Source organism: Cebidichthys violaceus, unplaced genomic scaffold (genome assembly GCF_023349555.1).
Source record: "Cebidichthys violaceus isolate CVI_PGR_0920_01 unplaced genomic scaffold, fCebVio1.0.p SCAF_48, whole genome shotgun sequence".
NCBI lineage: Eukaryota > Metazoa > Chordata > Actinopteri > Perciformes > Stichaeidae > Cebidichthys > Cebidichthys violaceus.
The window spans coordinates 1,564,860-1,580,310 of NW_027176683.1; the positions used below are offsets into that span (position 1 = coordinate 1,564,860).

Below are 15,451 nucleotides of genomic sequence, written 5' to 3' on the forward strand. Positions count from 1 at the left end.
GAGAGCCCTGAGGAGGTCTGCAGCCAAGAGCCGAGCTGACGGAGAAGGAGGAGGAGGAGGAGGAGGGAGTTGCCTTCAGGATCTCCTGCTGCGGTACAAACCAGACTTTAGTGTTTAGAATCAATGAACCAGCAACAATGTGACAAGTACATTCGCTAAAGTACTGCACTTAAAGTACAATATGAGATACTTGTGCTTAACTTGAGTATTTCTACCTCTACTTCACTAATCTGACAGCTTTAGTTTGTTTACAGATTAATATTTTCACACAAATCATGTGAAGAGTTTATCAAATCTGTAGTTTAGTTATAAATTAAACAATTTATACAAATACAGCTGAAACCAACAGTCTGTTAATAAATTAGTTAATTGACAGAAAATGATTGTGAAGCTATTTTGATGAATGGTGTGACGGTTATCTGTTGATCAGCAGTAACCCCCTCTCACAGTTTAACGTTAACCATCAGAATGTAAATAAAGTTTTAACGTTAACCATCACAGTGTAAATAAAGTTTTAACGTTAACCATCACAGTGTAAATAAAGTTTTAACGTTAACCAACACAGTGTAAATAAAGTTTTAACGTTAACCATCACAGTGTGAATAAAGTTTTAACATTAACCATCAGAGTGTAAATAAAGTTCTCCTGACGATGGTTCTCCTCCAGTACTCAGTAGAACATGTGGTTCTAGTATCTGATCTCTGATCATGTTTCATTGTTAACAACTAATCAAGAGGAGAGCTAGTAACGTTAGCAGCACCGCTAACGGCTAACCAACGGAGGTTCACTTCAGTTACATTATGATACCTTCAGGCTCTGCTCAGTGAACATGAGTACTGGTGAAGGTATATTATAACATTATCGTGATGTGTTCACACGTAATCTGTAAAATGTAGTGCTGGTGATTAACTTGAATGAATCCAGTAGTTTGAAGGAGACCGACCGACCTATTCTTGTGTCACAAAGTTGGTTCTGAATGAAATCTGTGTGTCTCAGGTTACCTGGAGGGGTTCACCTGTCTCACCTGCTGGGTCGGCCGTCAGTCAGCTGTCTGTCCTGCGGAGAGGCGGTGAGACAGGAGGACGACATGGCCGCCTGTGACGTCCCACAGTGTCCAGGTAGTACCTCGATTACATATCGATGATGTCATTAACCGTCACATAATCACTGACCTATCAGGTGGAGAGTATTTATATCTTCTGATTGGAGCTTTTATTGTGAAAGTCTGCTTGTATGTATTGTATGGATACGTCTTTAGAACACGTCTGCAGTGAGAGCACGATTATATTTCACCTCATTATTGCAGAAGCTGCTTGTGACGATGAGGATGATGAGAGAGGAAATACGAGTTAACCTTTATTTAACCAGAGTGTGTGTGTGTGTGTGTGTGTGTGTGTGTGTGTGTGTGTGTGTGTGTGTGTGTGCTCAGGGAGTGTCCTGCAGCTCTCTGTTGTTGACTCAGCTGAAGACAAATAACAGACTGTAACTGTAGCTGAACACTGACCTGAGGCCAGTTAACCCTTCAGTGTCCGCTCTCATGCCGCCACTCAAAGACTAAAGTTATTTTAACGTCTAAAGCTGAACACGACGTTTGTTCACTCTGACAAGAAACAACACAAGCACCTTAAGGAATATACTGTCTGTTGTTCAACCTGTCCAGGGTTTGAGGTTCCATCTGACAGCAGACAGGTAGTCACTTTGTTCTAAAGCTCTCATCGATTCCAGATTACATTTTATTTAATGTAAACCAAGGAAACGTCGACATTTGGTCAGAACGAGTGAAGCAGCACAACTAGCCTCCGTTACTGAAAGTTAGGCGATATAATAACGAGTACAACAAGCGAGAGAGTGCATGAAGGGAAGGAGGAGGGCTGGATGGGTCAAAGTAACACAAGGTGAGATCAACACGTGTTCAATAAAGTTACATAATAAAGTCGGCTAGGGGCGTTGTAGTTTATTCACGCTATACGTTATGGCTTATAGGCTACGTTGCTATGTTTTTTATGTAATATTGTTGCGTTACGTTGTTGCGTTACGTTGATGCGTTACGGTAGGTTGTTGCGTTACGTTGATGCGTTGCGTTGTTGCGTTACGTTAAGTTGTTGCGTTACGTTGTTGCGTTACGTTGTTGCGTTACGTTGATGCGTTGCGTTGTTGCGTTACGTTAAGTTGTTGCGTTACGTTGTTGCGTTACGTTGATGCATTGCGTTGTTGCGTTACGTTAAGTTGTTGCGTTACGTTGATGCGTTACGTTGTTGCGTTACGCAACTAGAAAATAGTTCCAAAGTGTAACTGTGTTTATGTTTTTCTTACACGTGTCCAGATTAAACCAACGGGACACGACGACTAGATGAAATGTGTAAATGTGACTCTAATGACTTCCTGTTTATTATGAAAATGTTTCTGTGTTTTTTAAATTCAGAGGTTGTGACAGAAATCTAGAAAAATGTTATAAATGCATTTGACTGCTATTTCTATTGTTTTATTTCCTCTCACTTTAAAGACAGAATTATTATTTTTCATAAGTCTGAGCTCTAGACGTCGTTGCACAACGCTGCTCCGTTTCATATTTGATGAAACAGAGAGTTCATATTCCACATCCTGTCCTCCACACACCCTTTCTGTTTTACGAGCTGCTGTCTTGTTTTTGCAGCCGTGTACTGTCGGCCATGTTTCCACAGTTTAGGAAACAACTGTGTCGTCTGCACGAGACCTCTGACCTTCCAGGAAGACAGCGAGGAGGAGCTGTGAGCGTTTCAGTCATCTCTCTGTATACATAGAACTACATAACATATGTAACTCATGTACTTATACTCACTGAGGCTGACTCATAGTGATCCAGAAATATTTATAATAGTGAGCCTTTTACTGTAAGTACATTCAGCTGATAATACTTCAAACTTCTACTTATAATGTAGCCAACCGATGATTCTCAAGAAGAAAACTGAAATCAATAAAAGAGATTTCTGATTCAGACGTCGTTTCTCTCAGTGACTCCAGTGATGACGAGCAGCTGAACTCAAAGAGGAAGAACATCGGGGCAACGAGCCGAAGACGCCGGAACGGCGGAACGAGAGCGAGGACGGTCGAGGACGGAGAAGAGAGCGACGTCAGTGTGGACTCTGAGCTCAGGTGAGCCACAGGAAATACTGATCCCGATCAGACACTGAAGCCCCTTTAACACAGCTTCAACAGACTTCAACACTTCATGCGAGAGAAAGACGCACTCAGTAGAACAGATCTCCACCAGCTGTGTCTGCAACAACCACAGCTGTACCGTGTGATCGAATGACTCCAAGGAGTCGTAAAACACAATTCATTCAAACTCAAAAACAAGCGGCGACGTACTCAGCAGAGTGTTCGGTAGTTCCGTTAGCCGTCATCCAAGCACTCCAAAACAATTACAGTGAAACTGTTGTACTCCTCTGTGGGCGACGCACTCAGCTGTGTTATCACCAGCGGGTCGTCCAACAAAATGTGAGTCCACACAAGCACCAGAGGTCCAGCAGCATGCGGCCATGACAGGACTCACAAAACGTGATGCAGTCTGCTGCATTAGTGGACAGACACAACGATGCACACTCACTCACACAACACACGGTTCTCCTGCCTGAGATAATATTAACTAAGCTGCAGCAGATTTGGAGATTTAACCTGCAGAACGTCTGTTTTTTCCCACCCTGCCTGCTGTCAGTGAAGCAGACATGACGTACCAGAACCAACCCGGGTCGGACGACAGCGACTCCTCCTTCTGCTCCGCCACCGCTCCGAAAACCAGCAGCCTGCCGGACCAGAGTCTTCAAACCGTCGTCGTACACGGACCGGGCGGTCTTTAGGACCTCCCAGGATCCTCCAGGACCCCCCAGAACCCTCCAGGACCCAGTCCCCAGGATTAGTTTGAGCAGAGGGTTCACTTTGTAATTAAAGTTATTAAAGCATGAAATGAAAAATGTGAAATCTGATTAATTTACAGCACAAAGACAAAAAGGCTTCACTCCATTTCCTGTTTTTTTCTGGAGCTTTCAACAGGATCTCAGTCTTCTTCAGATGAATGTCGTAAAATAACATAAAAGAACATTTAAGCTTAATTTAGTTTTTTTGTCTACTGTTCCAAGGATAAAGAATCGCCATGTATGCTAAATGCTGCAGCCTTGCCAACAATGCTAGCTACTAATTACTAGGTATTGCTAACAGTGCTAGCTACTAATTACTAGGTATTGCTAACAGTGCTAGCTACTAATTACTAGGTATTGCTAACAATGCTAGCTACTAAATACTAGGTTTTGCTAACAGTGCTAGCTACTAAATACTAGGTTTTGCTAACAATGCTAGCTACTAATTACTAGGTATTGCTAACAGTGCTAGTTACTAATTACTAGGTATTGCTAACAGTGCTAGCTACTAATTACTAGGTATTGCTAACAGTGCTAGCTACTAAATACTAGGTATTGCTAATAATGCTAGCTACTAAACACTAGGTATTGCTAACAGTGCTAGCTACTAAATACTAGGTATTGCTAACAATGCTAGCTACTAAATACTAGGTATTGCTAACAGTGCTAGCTACTAAATACTAGGTATTGCTAACAGTGCTAGCTACTAAATACTAGGTTTTGTTACCAGTGCTAGCTACTAAATACCAGGTATTTCTAACAATGCTAGCCATGTCTGCTAAAAGCTCCAGCCATGCTAACAATGCTAGCATGTTAGCCATACATGTCTGTCAACTCACAACAGAGTTCAGTTATCCTGCTTGTATACAGGTATTCAGTACAGTGTGTATATATGTCAATATTATACAAAACTGCATTTGAATACATTCACAGTTCATTTGAATTTTACCTCTCAAACTACCTGTGGCTCTCACCGCCACTTTCCCATCATGCATTGCTGTTTAACCCACTGCTCTGAATGACTTCCTGCTATCAGCTGTTATCTTCAGTACAAATACACAAAACCTGCATTCAAAACTTTAAATAAAAGTACTTCAGTATCAGTATTCAAAAATACTTAAAGTAAAAGTACTCATTATAATAATATCTATTATCATTATTAATGTAATGTTTATATAATCTATAATAATACATGATGTATTATTGATTGTATATTGTATTATTAATATAAGTATGTAAAGTTATCAAATAACTGGAGTGAAAAGTACAATGTTTACCTCTGAGAAGTATGAGTATGATATAGCAGAAAATACAAATACTCTAAAGTACAAGTACCTCATAGATGTACTACAATTAATGTACTTATGTTACTGATTTTGAACATTGAAGCAGCAGCAGACTGTTCTGGTCAGCTCCCAGTGTGTGTGTGTGCGTGTGTGTGTGCGTGTGTTGTGTGTGCGTGTGTGTGTGTGTGTGTGTGTGCGTGTGTTGTGTGTGTGTGTTTGTGTGTGTGCGTGCGTGCGCGCGTGTGTGCGTGCGCGTGTGTTTGTGTGTGTGTGTGTGTTTGTGTGTGTGTGTGTGTGTGCGTGTGTGTGTGTTTGTGTGTGTGTGTGTGTGTGTGTGTGCGTGCGTGCGTGCGCGTGCGTGCGTGCGTGCGTGCGCGCGTGCGTGCGTGCGTGCGTGCGTGCGTGCGTGCGTGCGTGCGTGCGTGTGTGTGTGTGTGTGCAGTGGGAGGACTCCACAGCTCGGGTATAAACTGGTGTTCAGCTCCTCTCAGCAGGAAACACAGAGTCTCTTCTCTCTCTCTCGTCAGTGTTCGGAGCTTGTTTTTTTTTTTGGCGACCAAACTGCACAGATGGCGACTAAGGTAAGCTGACCGATCACATATCGATGAGAGGAGGAGGAGGAGGAGGAGGAGGAGGAGGAGGAGGAGGAGGATAAAAAGCTCTTTAAACACAGACAGTTAATCACATGATTGTGTTTCTATGAAACTGTCCGTGTCTGACCTGCTAATAAAGTTCATTTAAATCGTCTCGTGGTGCGTTCAAGCACACAGAGGAAGTGACACACAGTGACTCACTCTGGTCAGCTTTAGTGAAACATTTCATTTTAACATCATCATCAAAAATGTAAATGCAGAAGTACTCAGATCGTTTACTGCAGTAAAAGTAGTACTATAAGTGTGTACAAATACTCGGTTAAAGGTAAAAGTCCTGCACTCTATAATATCATGTATTAATGATGAATGAATCATCTGAGTCTGTAAAGAACTACAGCTGTCAGATACATGCGGTGCAGTAGAAGTACATTATCTACCGTGAGATGTAGGAGTGGAAGTATCATTTCTCAAGTAAAGTACAAGTACCTCAAAGTTGTACTAAAGTGCAGTACTTGAGTAAATGTACTTCCTCTGTGGATTAAATCAGATTGTATATGTTGAGTCACTTCAACGAGCTTCTCATTCTTTTGTTTGAAGGATACAAATGTAGAACTGCTGCTTTCAACATGTTCAGTTCAGTTCACACCTTCAGCAAACAGACCAGCTCTCAACCGCAACAAGGGAAGGGCTGCTTTTATTTTGAAAGGTGAACAACATGACTTCAGTCAAATAAAATGCTTTTTTTATGTAAACTTATATTTACTTAAATACACTTTTTGTTATTTTTGTAGCCTCGTTAGACCCTCGGCCACGCCCACAACGACAATGTCACATGATGAAACCGACAGCGAGAGTTAATACAGACCATAATGTGCCGTTTATGTTCCTCAGGTCTAAATAAACAGATATTATGAATCTGATCTCAGTGTTTTCATGTTAAACTGATTTCATAATGTTTTATTAGTTTATGTTATTAGTGACTTCAGGAACGTGGACCATGAGTCTTTTATTACAGTTTAAATCATATAAACCCTTTAAATCAACACGAGGACATGTCTGTGTGATATTTTATGAAAAGGGTCTTTTTTCCTACGAACAGGCGTCGTTCTGTCGTCGTTTGAGTTAAAGTAACTACCGAAGTGTCGTTACTGAAGTACGCAAGTTAAGTGACTAAAACACCGACATCGAGCGCCCTGTGTGAGCCTTTGTGATCTTTATACTTCCTGCTTCACGATTACGTCGTTAACGTGAAATAATTGTACGAATAAATGTACCAATTACGGCGAATTACGGAAGTTTTTGCTACGAACGCTATAAAGATGTTAATAAAAGTGCTGAACATGAGATTCAGAGTATTTCTGTTGCCTCCACGCGGCTCTCAACATGGCGGCGGCTGAGCCGGTTTCTGGCAGCTAACGGTTGCTAGCAGCGCTAACAGTGCACACGACAGTAACAGCGTGCGGAATTTCTTAATAACTCACTTTGAAGTTAGCTAGAAGCAGCAATCTATCTGATAATAACTATAGATGAGGATGAATGAACTCCAACTCATCAATTCTTCATTCCATGAGCGATCGACTACCGAACGGATCCCTCATTTTTCATGCAGTCCAGTTAAAAGATACTTAGTTAGGTTTAATAAAACATCATAAAATACTTAGTTAGGTTTAGAAAACATCATAAAATACTTAGTTAGGTTTAGAAAAGATCATAAAATACTTAGTTAGGTTTAGAAAAGATCGTAAAATACTTAGTTAGGTTTAATAAAACATCATAAAATACTTAGTTAGGTTTAGAAAAGATCATAAAATACTTAGTTAGGTTTAATAAAACATCATAAAATACTTAGTTAGGTTTAGAAAAGATCGTAAAATACTTAGTTAGGTTTAATAAAACATCATAAAATACTTAGTTAGCTTTAGAAAAGATTGTAAAATACTTAGTTAGGTTTAATAAAACATCATAAAATACTTAGTTAGGTTTAGAAAAGATTGTAAAATACTCAGGTTTAAGAAAAGATCATAAAATACTTAGTTAGGTTTAGAAAAGATCGTAAAATACTTAGTTAGGTTTAGAAAAGATCATAAAATACTTAGTTAGGTTTAATAAAACATCATAAAATACTCAGTTAGGTTTAATAAAACATCATAAAATACTTAGTTAGGTTAAGAACACACAGTTTCTGTCATTTACCACGGAGTAAAGGTCTCACACTGTACGATAAGACATGCGTGAAGCTTTGAGAACCATACATGTTTGTAGAGGAACACTTTGACTCGGTTGCTCTCTGGAAACAGAAGGCCGGTGGTTCGATAGTCGATGGCGATGCTGGTCTGGGATCAGCAGATCTCCTGTTGGATCGAGTCCGAGCCGCTCTGCAGCCGCCGCCCTGTTTCACAACAGCAGAGTCCTCAGAGGTCTGATCTCATTCAGCTGTTTAACTGTTCACATCTCATTCAAACAGCCTGAGGCAGAACAAACAGCTGCTGAGGGGCCCCTCAACGCTCCAGGGGCCCCTCAGCATTCTTCTCTTATCGTCTCAGCGTTTTTAAGAGAAACTCCCTGTTTTTACTTTTTTGTCAAACTCCTCTCAAGTTTCATCTGTTGTGTTCTGGGAGGACGTTTAGGAGACACTTCATCAGAGTCCAGGCCAGAAAACGAGAGGATTTAAGGGCCTGGAGCACACTTTGAGGGATTTGATGCCAAATTTGTGGACAATGGAACATTCGTCTTAACATAGTTTGGGATTTCGTTGCTTTATAACCAAAGCAGAGAGTGTAGATTAAAGATAAATACACTAAAAATATCATATGTTTCTATTAAATTGTTAAAGTGATTTTTTTTAAGCAAACTTTTGAAATTGAGAATTAGAAGTTTTCCACCAGCTGGTTTGAAGTGGACATAGTCGTTTTGAAGCCTCGAGTTTGGTGTTTTGGCTGTCGCCATCTTGGTTTTTTTGCAACCAGTGGACAGGAAATGACCATATTTGGACCGAGGAGGAGCGACGTAGAGACCAGGAGAAACGTGAAGTCAAAGCTTCATGTGTTAAAGCTGCATTCTCTAAAACAAGATGGCGACGGATGCGTCCACGTCGTCTGTACTGTCTGTGGCAGAGACTTGTCTTCAGAGGACAAAAGTCAGATAAAAGTGATTTTAGGCCTCATGACATCACAAACCAGGAAGTTGTTCCTTCGTTTGATTGGACGTTGTTTCATCTCGTCATCACTACGTCTGTCCAGTGAAAACACTTCAGCTCAATATGAACGTTTCAGACCGGAGCGCTGGCTCCTGATTGGCTGACAGACTGTGAGTCACTCAGAGTCCTTAAAATAATCATCATCATCTTGAGTTATAAATATTATATACGTTATCACGAAGCACATTTACAAGTGCTGCTAAGTGCACATCTCCAGTACTTGTACTTTACTTGAGTATTTGTATTTTCTCCTACTTAATACTTAATTAGTAAAAGTAAATATTGTACTTTTTACTTCACTACATTTATTTTATAGCTTTAGTTACTTTAGATTATTAAAATAAAATATGATCAACTAATAAATAAAGTGATGAACACATTAATACATCAATGATTATTATACAATAATATAATACATATTATGAGTACTTTTACCTTGAAGTGTGTTTTGATGCTAATACTTTTGTTCTTTTACTCAAGTAAAATACCAATGTTTTTACTGTAAACTTGTACTGTACTACGTTGTTGTATTGTATACATTGTACTTCACTACATCTATCTGATACTAGTTAATACATGATGCTGTATTATTACAGACAATATGAAGTAATTAGAATGAACACATTAATGCATCAATGATTATAATACAATGATAGAATATACATTACTCTGTGTAGTGAGTACTGTGTAGTATTGATATTGTACATTTTGAATGCAGGACCTTCTACACTGTGGTATTAGTACTTTTCCTGAAGATGTGATCCTGAAAACTTCTCGGGATTCTCCTGAGAGTTGTTTTTCTCTGATTATTGATTATTGATTATTGATCATAACGAGGATCTGTGTCATGTTCTTGTCTCAGTACTCAGATTTGGAGATGGCCATCAACACGTTGGTCACAGAGTTTCACGAAGCTGCCGATGACGGACCGACCATGAACGCCACTCAGTTCCAGAACATGATCTCCAAACAGCTGCCGGGGTTCGCTGAGGTCAATCGATCAATAATCAATAACTGAACGTCAGGCGTTATGGATTATGACTGCAGCGCGGCACCGTCTTATTGCTCTGTTCTCACCTCGTTGTTTAAACTTGAAACACATTTCAGTCCTTTAGTTTCACTTCATGTTGTCTTCTAGTGTCAATATAGTATCAAATATGAATATTATATTATATATGATACCATAGTATAATATAGTTCATCATAGTGTAGTCTATATTATAATATCATATAATAAAATATATGATATGATATACTAGTATAATATATATAAAAATAGTATAAATATTATATACTTTAATATAATATGCTCTAATGAACTATAATATAATTATTCTGTCTAATACTAGAGTACAATATACTACAATAAGCAATAATATATTGTATTATATAATAGAAAGATATACTATACTATAATACATTGTAATATAATGTACTATATAAAACTATACTATGTTATGATGTAATGTCATATTTTCAGTGTCTCTTTAAGAGCTTCGTGGCCGACATCAGGAGTTTTATTCTGTTAACTGGTTCCATGTGTAGCGGTGCTGACTCACTTCCTGTTTCCTGTTTGCAGCAAGTGGAGACTGAAGAGGGTCTGAGTCAGGTCCTGGACCAGATGGGGGTCGAGGCCGGTCAGAGCATCTCCTTCGAGAACTTCTGGAGTCTGATCAACAAACAGGCCGTCCAGCTGTTCGACTCCACACACAAAGAGAAGAACGTCAGCTGTGGCTGCTACTTGATGTGAGACCTGCATCACACCTGAGACCACCTGAGTCCACCTGCATCACACCTGAGACCACCTGAGACCACCTGAGACCACCTGCATCACACCTGAGACCACCTGAAACCACCTGAGTCCACCTGCATCACACCTGAGACCACCTGCATCACACCTGAGACCACCTGAGTCCACCTGCATCACACCTGAGACCACCTGAGACCACCTGAGACCACCTGCATCACACCTGAGACCACCTGAAACCACCTGAGTCCACCTGCATCACACCTGAGACCACCTGCATCACACCTGAGACCACCTGAAACCACCTGAGACCACCTGCATCACACCTGAGACCACCTGAGACCACCTGCATCACACCTGAGACCACCTGAGTCCACTTGAGACCACCTGAGTCCACCTGAGACCACCTGCATCACACCTGAGACCACCTGAGACCACCTGCAGCACACCTGAGACCATCTGAGACCACCTGCAGCACACCTGAGACCACAGACACAGCTGAGACCACCGCAACTCACCTGAGACCAACTGAGACCACAGACACAGCTGAGACCACCGCAACTCACCTGAGACCAACTGAGACCACAGACACTCCTGAGCCAGGTACCACCAGACTTATCCGGTGCTGACCAATGAGGGCGAGACAGGGAGACAAGGAGACAAGGAGACAAGGAGATGCACAGAAACAAGAGAAGAAAGTTTTTGATACTCAAAGATTGTTTGAGTCACAGATGAGTTATTACTTCAACCTGTCTTTCACAAAAGACAAACAATAAATGAATGAATAAAAGTATAAAATACACCAAGAACTTGAGGAGTATTTAGAGGAACCAGATACATGAGGTGAATAATAATAATAACTGAATGAAAGAGAATCATCAGAACAGAATTAATGATGTAGAATTAATATTCATAAAGAAGCTGGAAAATACTTTCAATAAAAAACAAAAAATAAACAAGGAATTAATTCATGAGTGTTTAAACAGTAGAAGGAAATTATTAAAAAAATGTGAAAATTAGTTTGAAATCAAATCATTTTATGCAAATGATTCTCAGTTTATAGAAACACTTTGTTGTTTGTTTATTAATGTTTCGATAAGTCAGAAGTCCTCCATTGAACAGGTTGAATTCAGACTGCATGTTATTAATCACAACATTTTATATTGAATTTTAGAGCAAAAACTAAACTTTACAGATATTTGATACTTTTACACGAGTCACAGTGTTGTAGTTGTTTGTAGTAAAATGTAGTTCTTTGGTCTCTGAACTGAATATGAAGTTGGTTCTTTATCATTTGTTTCTCTCATGAATGAAACATCTTGTTGTGATGCTCTTTAATATTTAACGTTCTGTCTGTGAATAAATGATCAACGTGAGTCCAGAGAGTTTGTTTGTTTGTTTGTTTACAGAATAAAATATGAAGCGATAACTTCACTAAAAACACATCAAAGGTTTATTAACACTGATATTAATATTCACTGTTTGAATATAATGTGATACTATTTCAATGTTTGAAGTCATTTTAAAAACATTTGCAGGTTCCAGATGAAATAATGATAATAATAATAATAATAATGATAAGAATAATAATAATGATAATATTAATATAATATCAATATAGTATTCATATTATATTAATATTTATATTGATAATAATTATAATAACAATTATGATATTAATAATAATGATAATAATAATAATGATGATAATAATAATATTAATAATAGTAATACAATAAATAATAATAATGACAATATTAATCTATATTTATATCTATATTTATATTGATAAATATTGACTTTAAAACGTTCGGCCGACTCTAAACGACTTTAAAACGTTCGGCCGACACTAAACGACTTTAAAACGTTCGGCCGACTCTAAACGACTTTAAAACGTTCGGTCGACTCTAAACGACTTTAAAACGTTCGGCCGACTCTAAACGACTTTAAAACGTTCGGCCGACTCTAAACGACTTTAAAACGTTCGGCCGACTCTAAACGACTTTAAAACGTTCGGTCGACTCTAAACGACTTTATAACGTTCGGCCGACTCTAAACGACTTTATAACGTTCGGCCGACTCTAAACGACTTTAAAACGTTCGGCCGACTCTAAACGACTTTAAAACGTTCGGTCAACTCTAAACGACTTTATAACGTTCGGTCGACTCTCAACGACTTTATAACGTTCGGCCGACACTAAACGACTTTAAAACGTTCGGTCGACTCTAAACGACTTTAAAGCGTTCGGTCGACTCTAAACGACTTTATAACGTTCGGCCGACTCTAAACGACTTTAAAGCGTTCGGCCGACACTAAACGACTTTAAAACGTTCGGTCGACACTAAACTATTTTAAAACGTTCGGTCGACTCTAAACGACTTTAAAACGTTCGGCCGACACTAAACGACTTTAAAACGTTCGGTCGACACTAAACGACTTTAAAACGTTCGGCCGACTCTAAACGACTTTATAACGTTCGGCCGACTCTAAACGACTTTATAACGTTCGGCCGACACTAAACGACTTCAAAGCGTTCGGTCGACTCTAAACGACTTTAAAACGTTCGGCCAACACTAAACGACTTTAAAACGTTCGGCCGACTCTAAACGACTTTAAAACGTTCGGTCGACTCTAAACGACTTTAAAACGTTCGGCCGACTCTAAACGACTTTAAAACGTTCGGCCGACACTAAACGACTTTAAAACGTTCGGTCGACTCTAAACGACTTTAAAACGTTCGGCCGACACTAAACGACTTTAAAACGTTCGGTCGACACTAAACGACTTTAAAACGTTCGGCCGACTCTAAACGACTTTATAACGTTCGGCCGACTCTAAACGACTTTAAAACGTTCGGCCGACTCTAAATGACTTTAAAACGTTCGGTCGACACTAAACGACTTTATAACGTTCGTCGACTCTAAACGACTTTAAAACGTTCGGCCGACACTAAACGACTTCAAAGCGTTCGGCCGACTCTAAACGACTTAAAAACGTTCGGTCGACTCTAAACGACTTTATAACGTTCGGTCGACACTAAACGACTTCAAAACGTTCGGTCGACTCTAAACGACTTTATAACGTTCGGTCGACACTAAACGACTTCAAAGCGTTCAGCCGACTCTAAACAACTTTATAACGTTCGGTCGACTCTAAACGACTTTATAACGTTCGGTCGACTCTCAACGACTTTATAACGTTCGGTCGACACTAAACGACTTCAAAGCGTTCGGCCGACTCTAAACGACTTTAAAACGTTCGGTCGACACTAAACGACTTTAAAGCGTTCGGTCGACTCTAAACGACTTTAAAACGTTCGGTCGACACTAAACGACTTCAAAGCGTTCGGCCGACTCTAAACGACTTTAAAACGTTCGGTCGACTCTAAACGACTTTATAACGTTCGGTCGACTCTCAACGACTTTATAACGTTTGGCCGACACTAAACGACTTTAAAACGTTCGGTCGACTCTAAACGACTTTAAAACGTTCGGTCGACTCTAAACGACTTTAAAACGTTCGGCCGACTCTAAACGACTTTAAAGCGTTCGGCCGACACTAAACGACTTTAAAATGTTCGGTTGACACGAAACGACTTTAAAACGTTCGGCCGACTCTAAACGACTTCAAAACGTTCGGTCGACTCTAAACGACTTTATAACGTTCGGTCGACACTAAACGACTTCAAAGCGTTCGGCCGACTCTAAACGACTTTATAACGTTCGGTCGACTCTAAACGACTTTATAACGTTCGGTCGACTCTCAACGACTTTATAACGTTCGGTCGACACTAAACGACTTCAAAGCGTTCGGCCGACTCTAAACGACTTTAAAACCTTCGGCCGACACTAAACGACTTCAAAACGTTCGGTCGACTCTAAACAACTTTATAACGTTCGGTCGACACTAAACGACTTCAAAGCGTTCGGCCGACTCTAAACGACTTTATAACGTTCGGTCGACTCTAAACGACTTTATAACGTTCGGTCGACTCTCAACGACTTTATAACGTTCGGTCGACACTAAACGACTTCAAAGCGTTCGGCCGACTCTAAACGACTTTAAAACGTTCGGTCGACACTAAACGACTTTAAAGTGTTCGGTCAACTCTAAACGACTTTAAAACGTTCGGTCGACACTAAACGACTTCAAAGCGTTCGGCCGACTCTAAACGACTTTAAAACGTTCGGTCGACACTAAACGACTTTAAAGTGTTCGGTCAACTCTAAACGACTTTAAAACGTTCGGTCGACACTAAACGACTTCAAAGCGTTCGGCCGACTCTAAACGACTTTATAACGTTCGGTCGACACTAAACGACTTTATAACGTTCGGCCGACACTAAACGACTTTAAAACGTTCGGCCGACACTAAAGGACTTTAAAACGTTCGGTCGACACTAAACGACTTTATAACGTTCGGTCGACTCTAAACGACTTTATAACGTTCGGTCGACACTAAACGACTTTATAACGTTCGGCCGACACTAAACGACTTTAAAACGTTCGGTCGACTCTCAACGACTTTATAACGTTCGGCCGACACTAAACGACTTTAAAACGTTCGGTCGACTCTAAACGACTTTAAAACGTTCGGTCGACACTAAACGACTTTAAAACGTTCGGTCGACTCTCAACGACTTTAAAACGTTCGGTCGACACTAAACGACTTTAAAACGTTCGGTCGACTCTAAACGACTTTATAACGTTCGGCCGACACTAAACGACTTTAAAAC

The 15,451-nt window shown here is 40.0% G+C and overlaps 2 protein-coding genes across 2 annotated transcripts in view; both read left to right on the top strand.

Moving 5' to 3' along the window:
• Positions 1 to 3,921, top strand: part of dcst2 (DC-STAMP domain containing 2) — a 12,192-nt gene extending 8,271 nt beyond the window's left edge. Inside the window, exons 12-16 of the mRNA XM_068730002.1 lie at positions 1 to 71; positions 996 to 1,118; positions 2,654 to 2,747; positions 2,992 to 3,132; positions 3,695 to 3,921. The exon at positions 1 to 71 is cut by the window's left edge and continues 53 nt beyond it. Coding sequence (XP_068586103.1) covers positions 1 to 71; positions 996 to 1,118; positions 2,654 to 2,747; positions 2,992 to 3,132; positions 3,695 to 3,836 — 571 coding nt within the window. The 3' untranslated portion in view covers positions 3,837 to 3,921. The remainder of the gene's footprint in view (positions 72 to 995; positions 1,119 to 2,653; positions 2,748 to 2,991; positions 3,133 to 3,694) is intronic.
• A 1,730-nt stretch (positions 3,922 to 5,651) lies between these two features.
• s100v1 (S100 calcium binding protein V1) lies at positions 5,652 to 12,091 on the top strand. The gene is made up of 3 exons (XM_068729996.1): positions 5,652 to 5,760; positions 9,831 to 9,959; positions 10,548 to 12,091. Exons 1-3 carry the CDS (start codon positions 5,749 to 5,751, stop codon positions 10,716 to 10,718), a joined length of 312 nt encoding a protein of 103 aa, XP_068586097.1. The 5' UTR covers positions 5,652 to 5,748; the 3' UTR covers positions 10,719 to 12,091.
• Positions 12,092 to 15,451: the final 3,360 nt, after the last annotated feature.

Excerpts from the sequence above, each read along its gene's own strand:
- s100v1 (XM_068729996.1), top strand. Across the intron at positions 9,960-10,547 it reads AGCTGCCGGGGTTCGCTGAG|CAAGTGGAGACTGAAGAGGG; the intron begins GTCAATCGATCA and ends TCCTGTTTGCAG.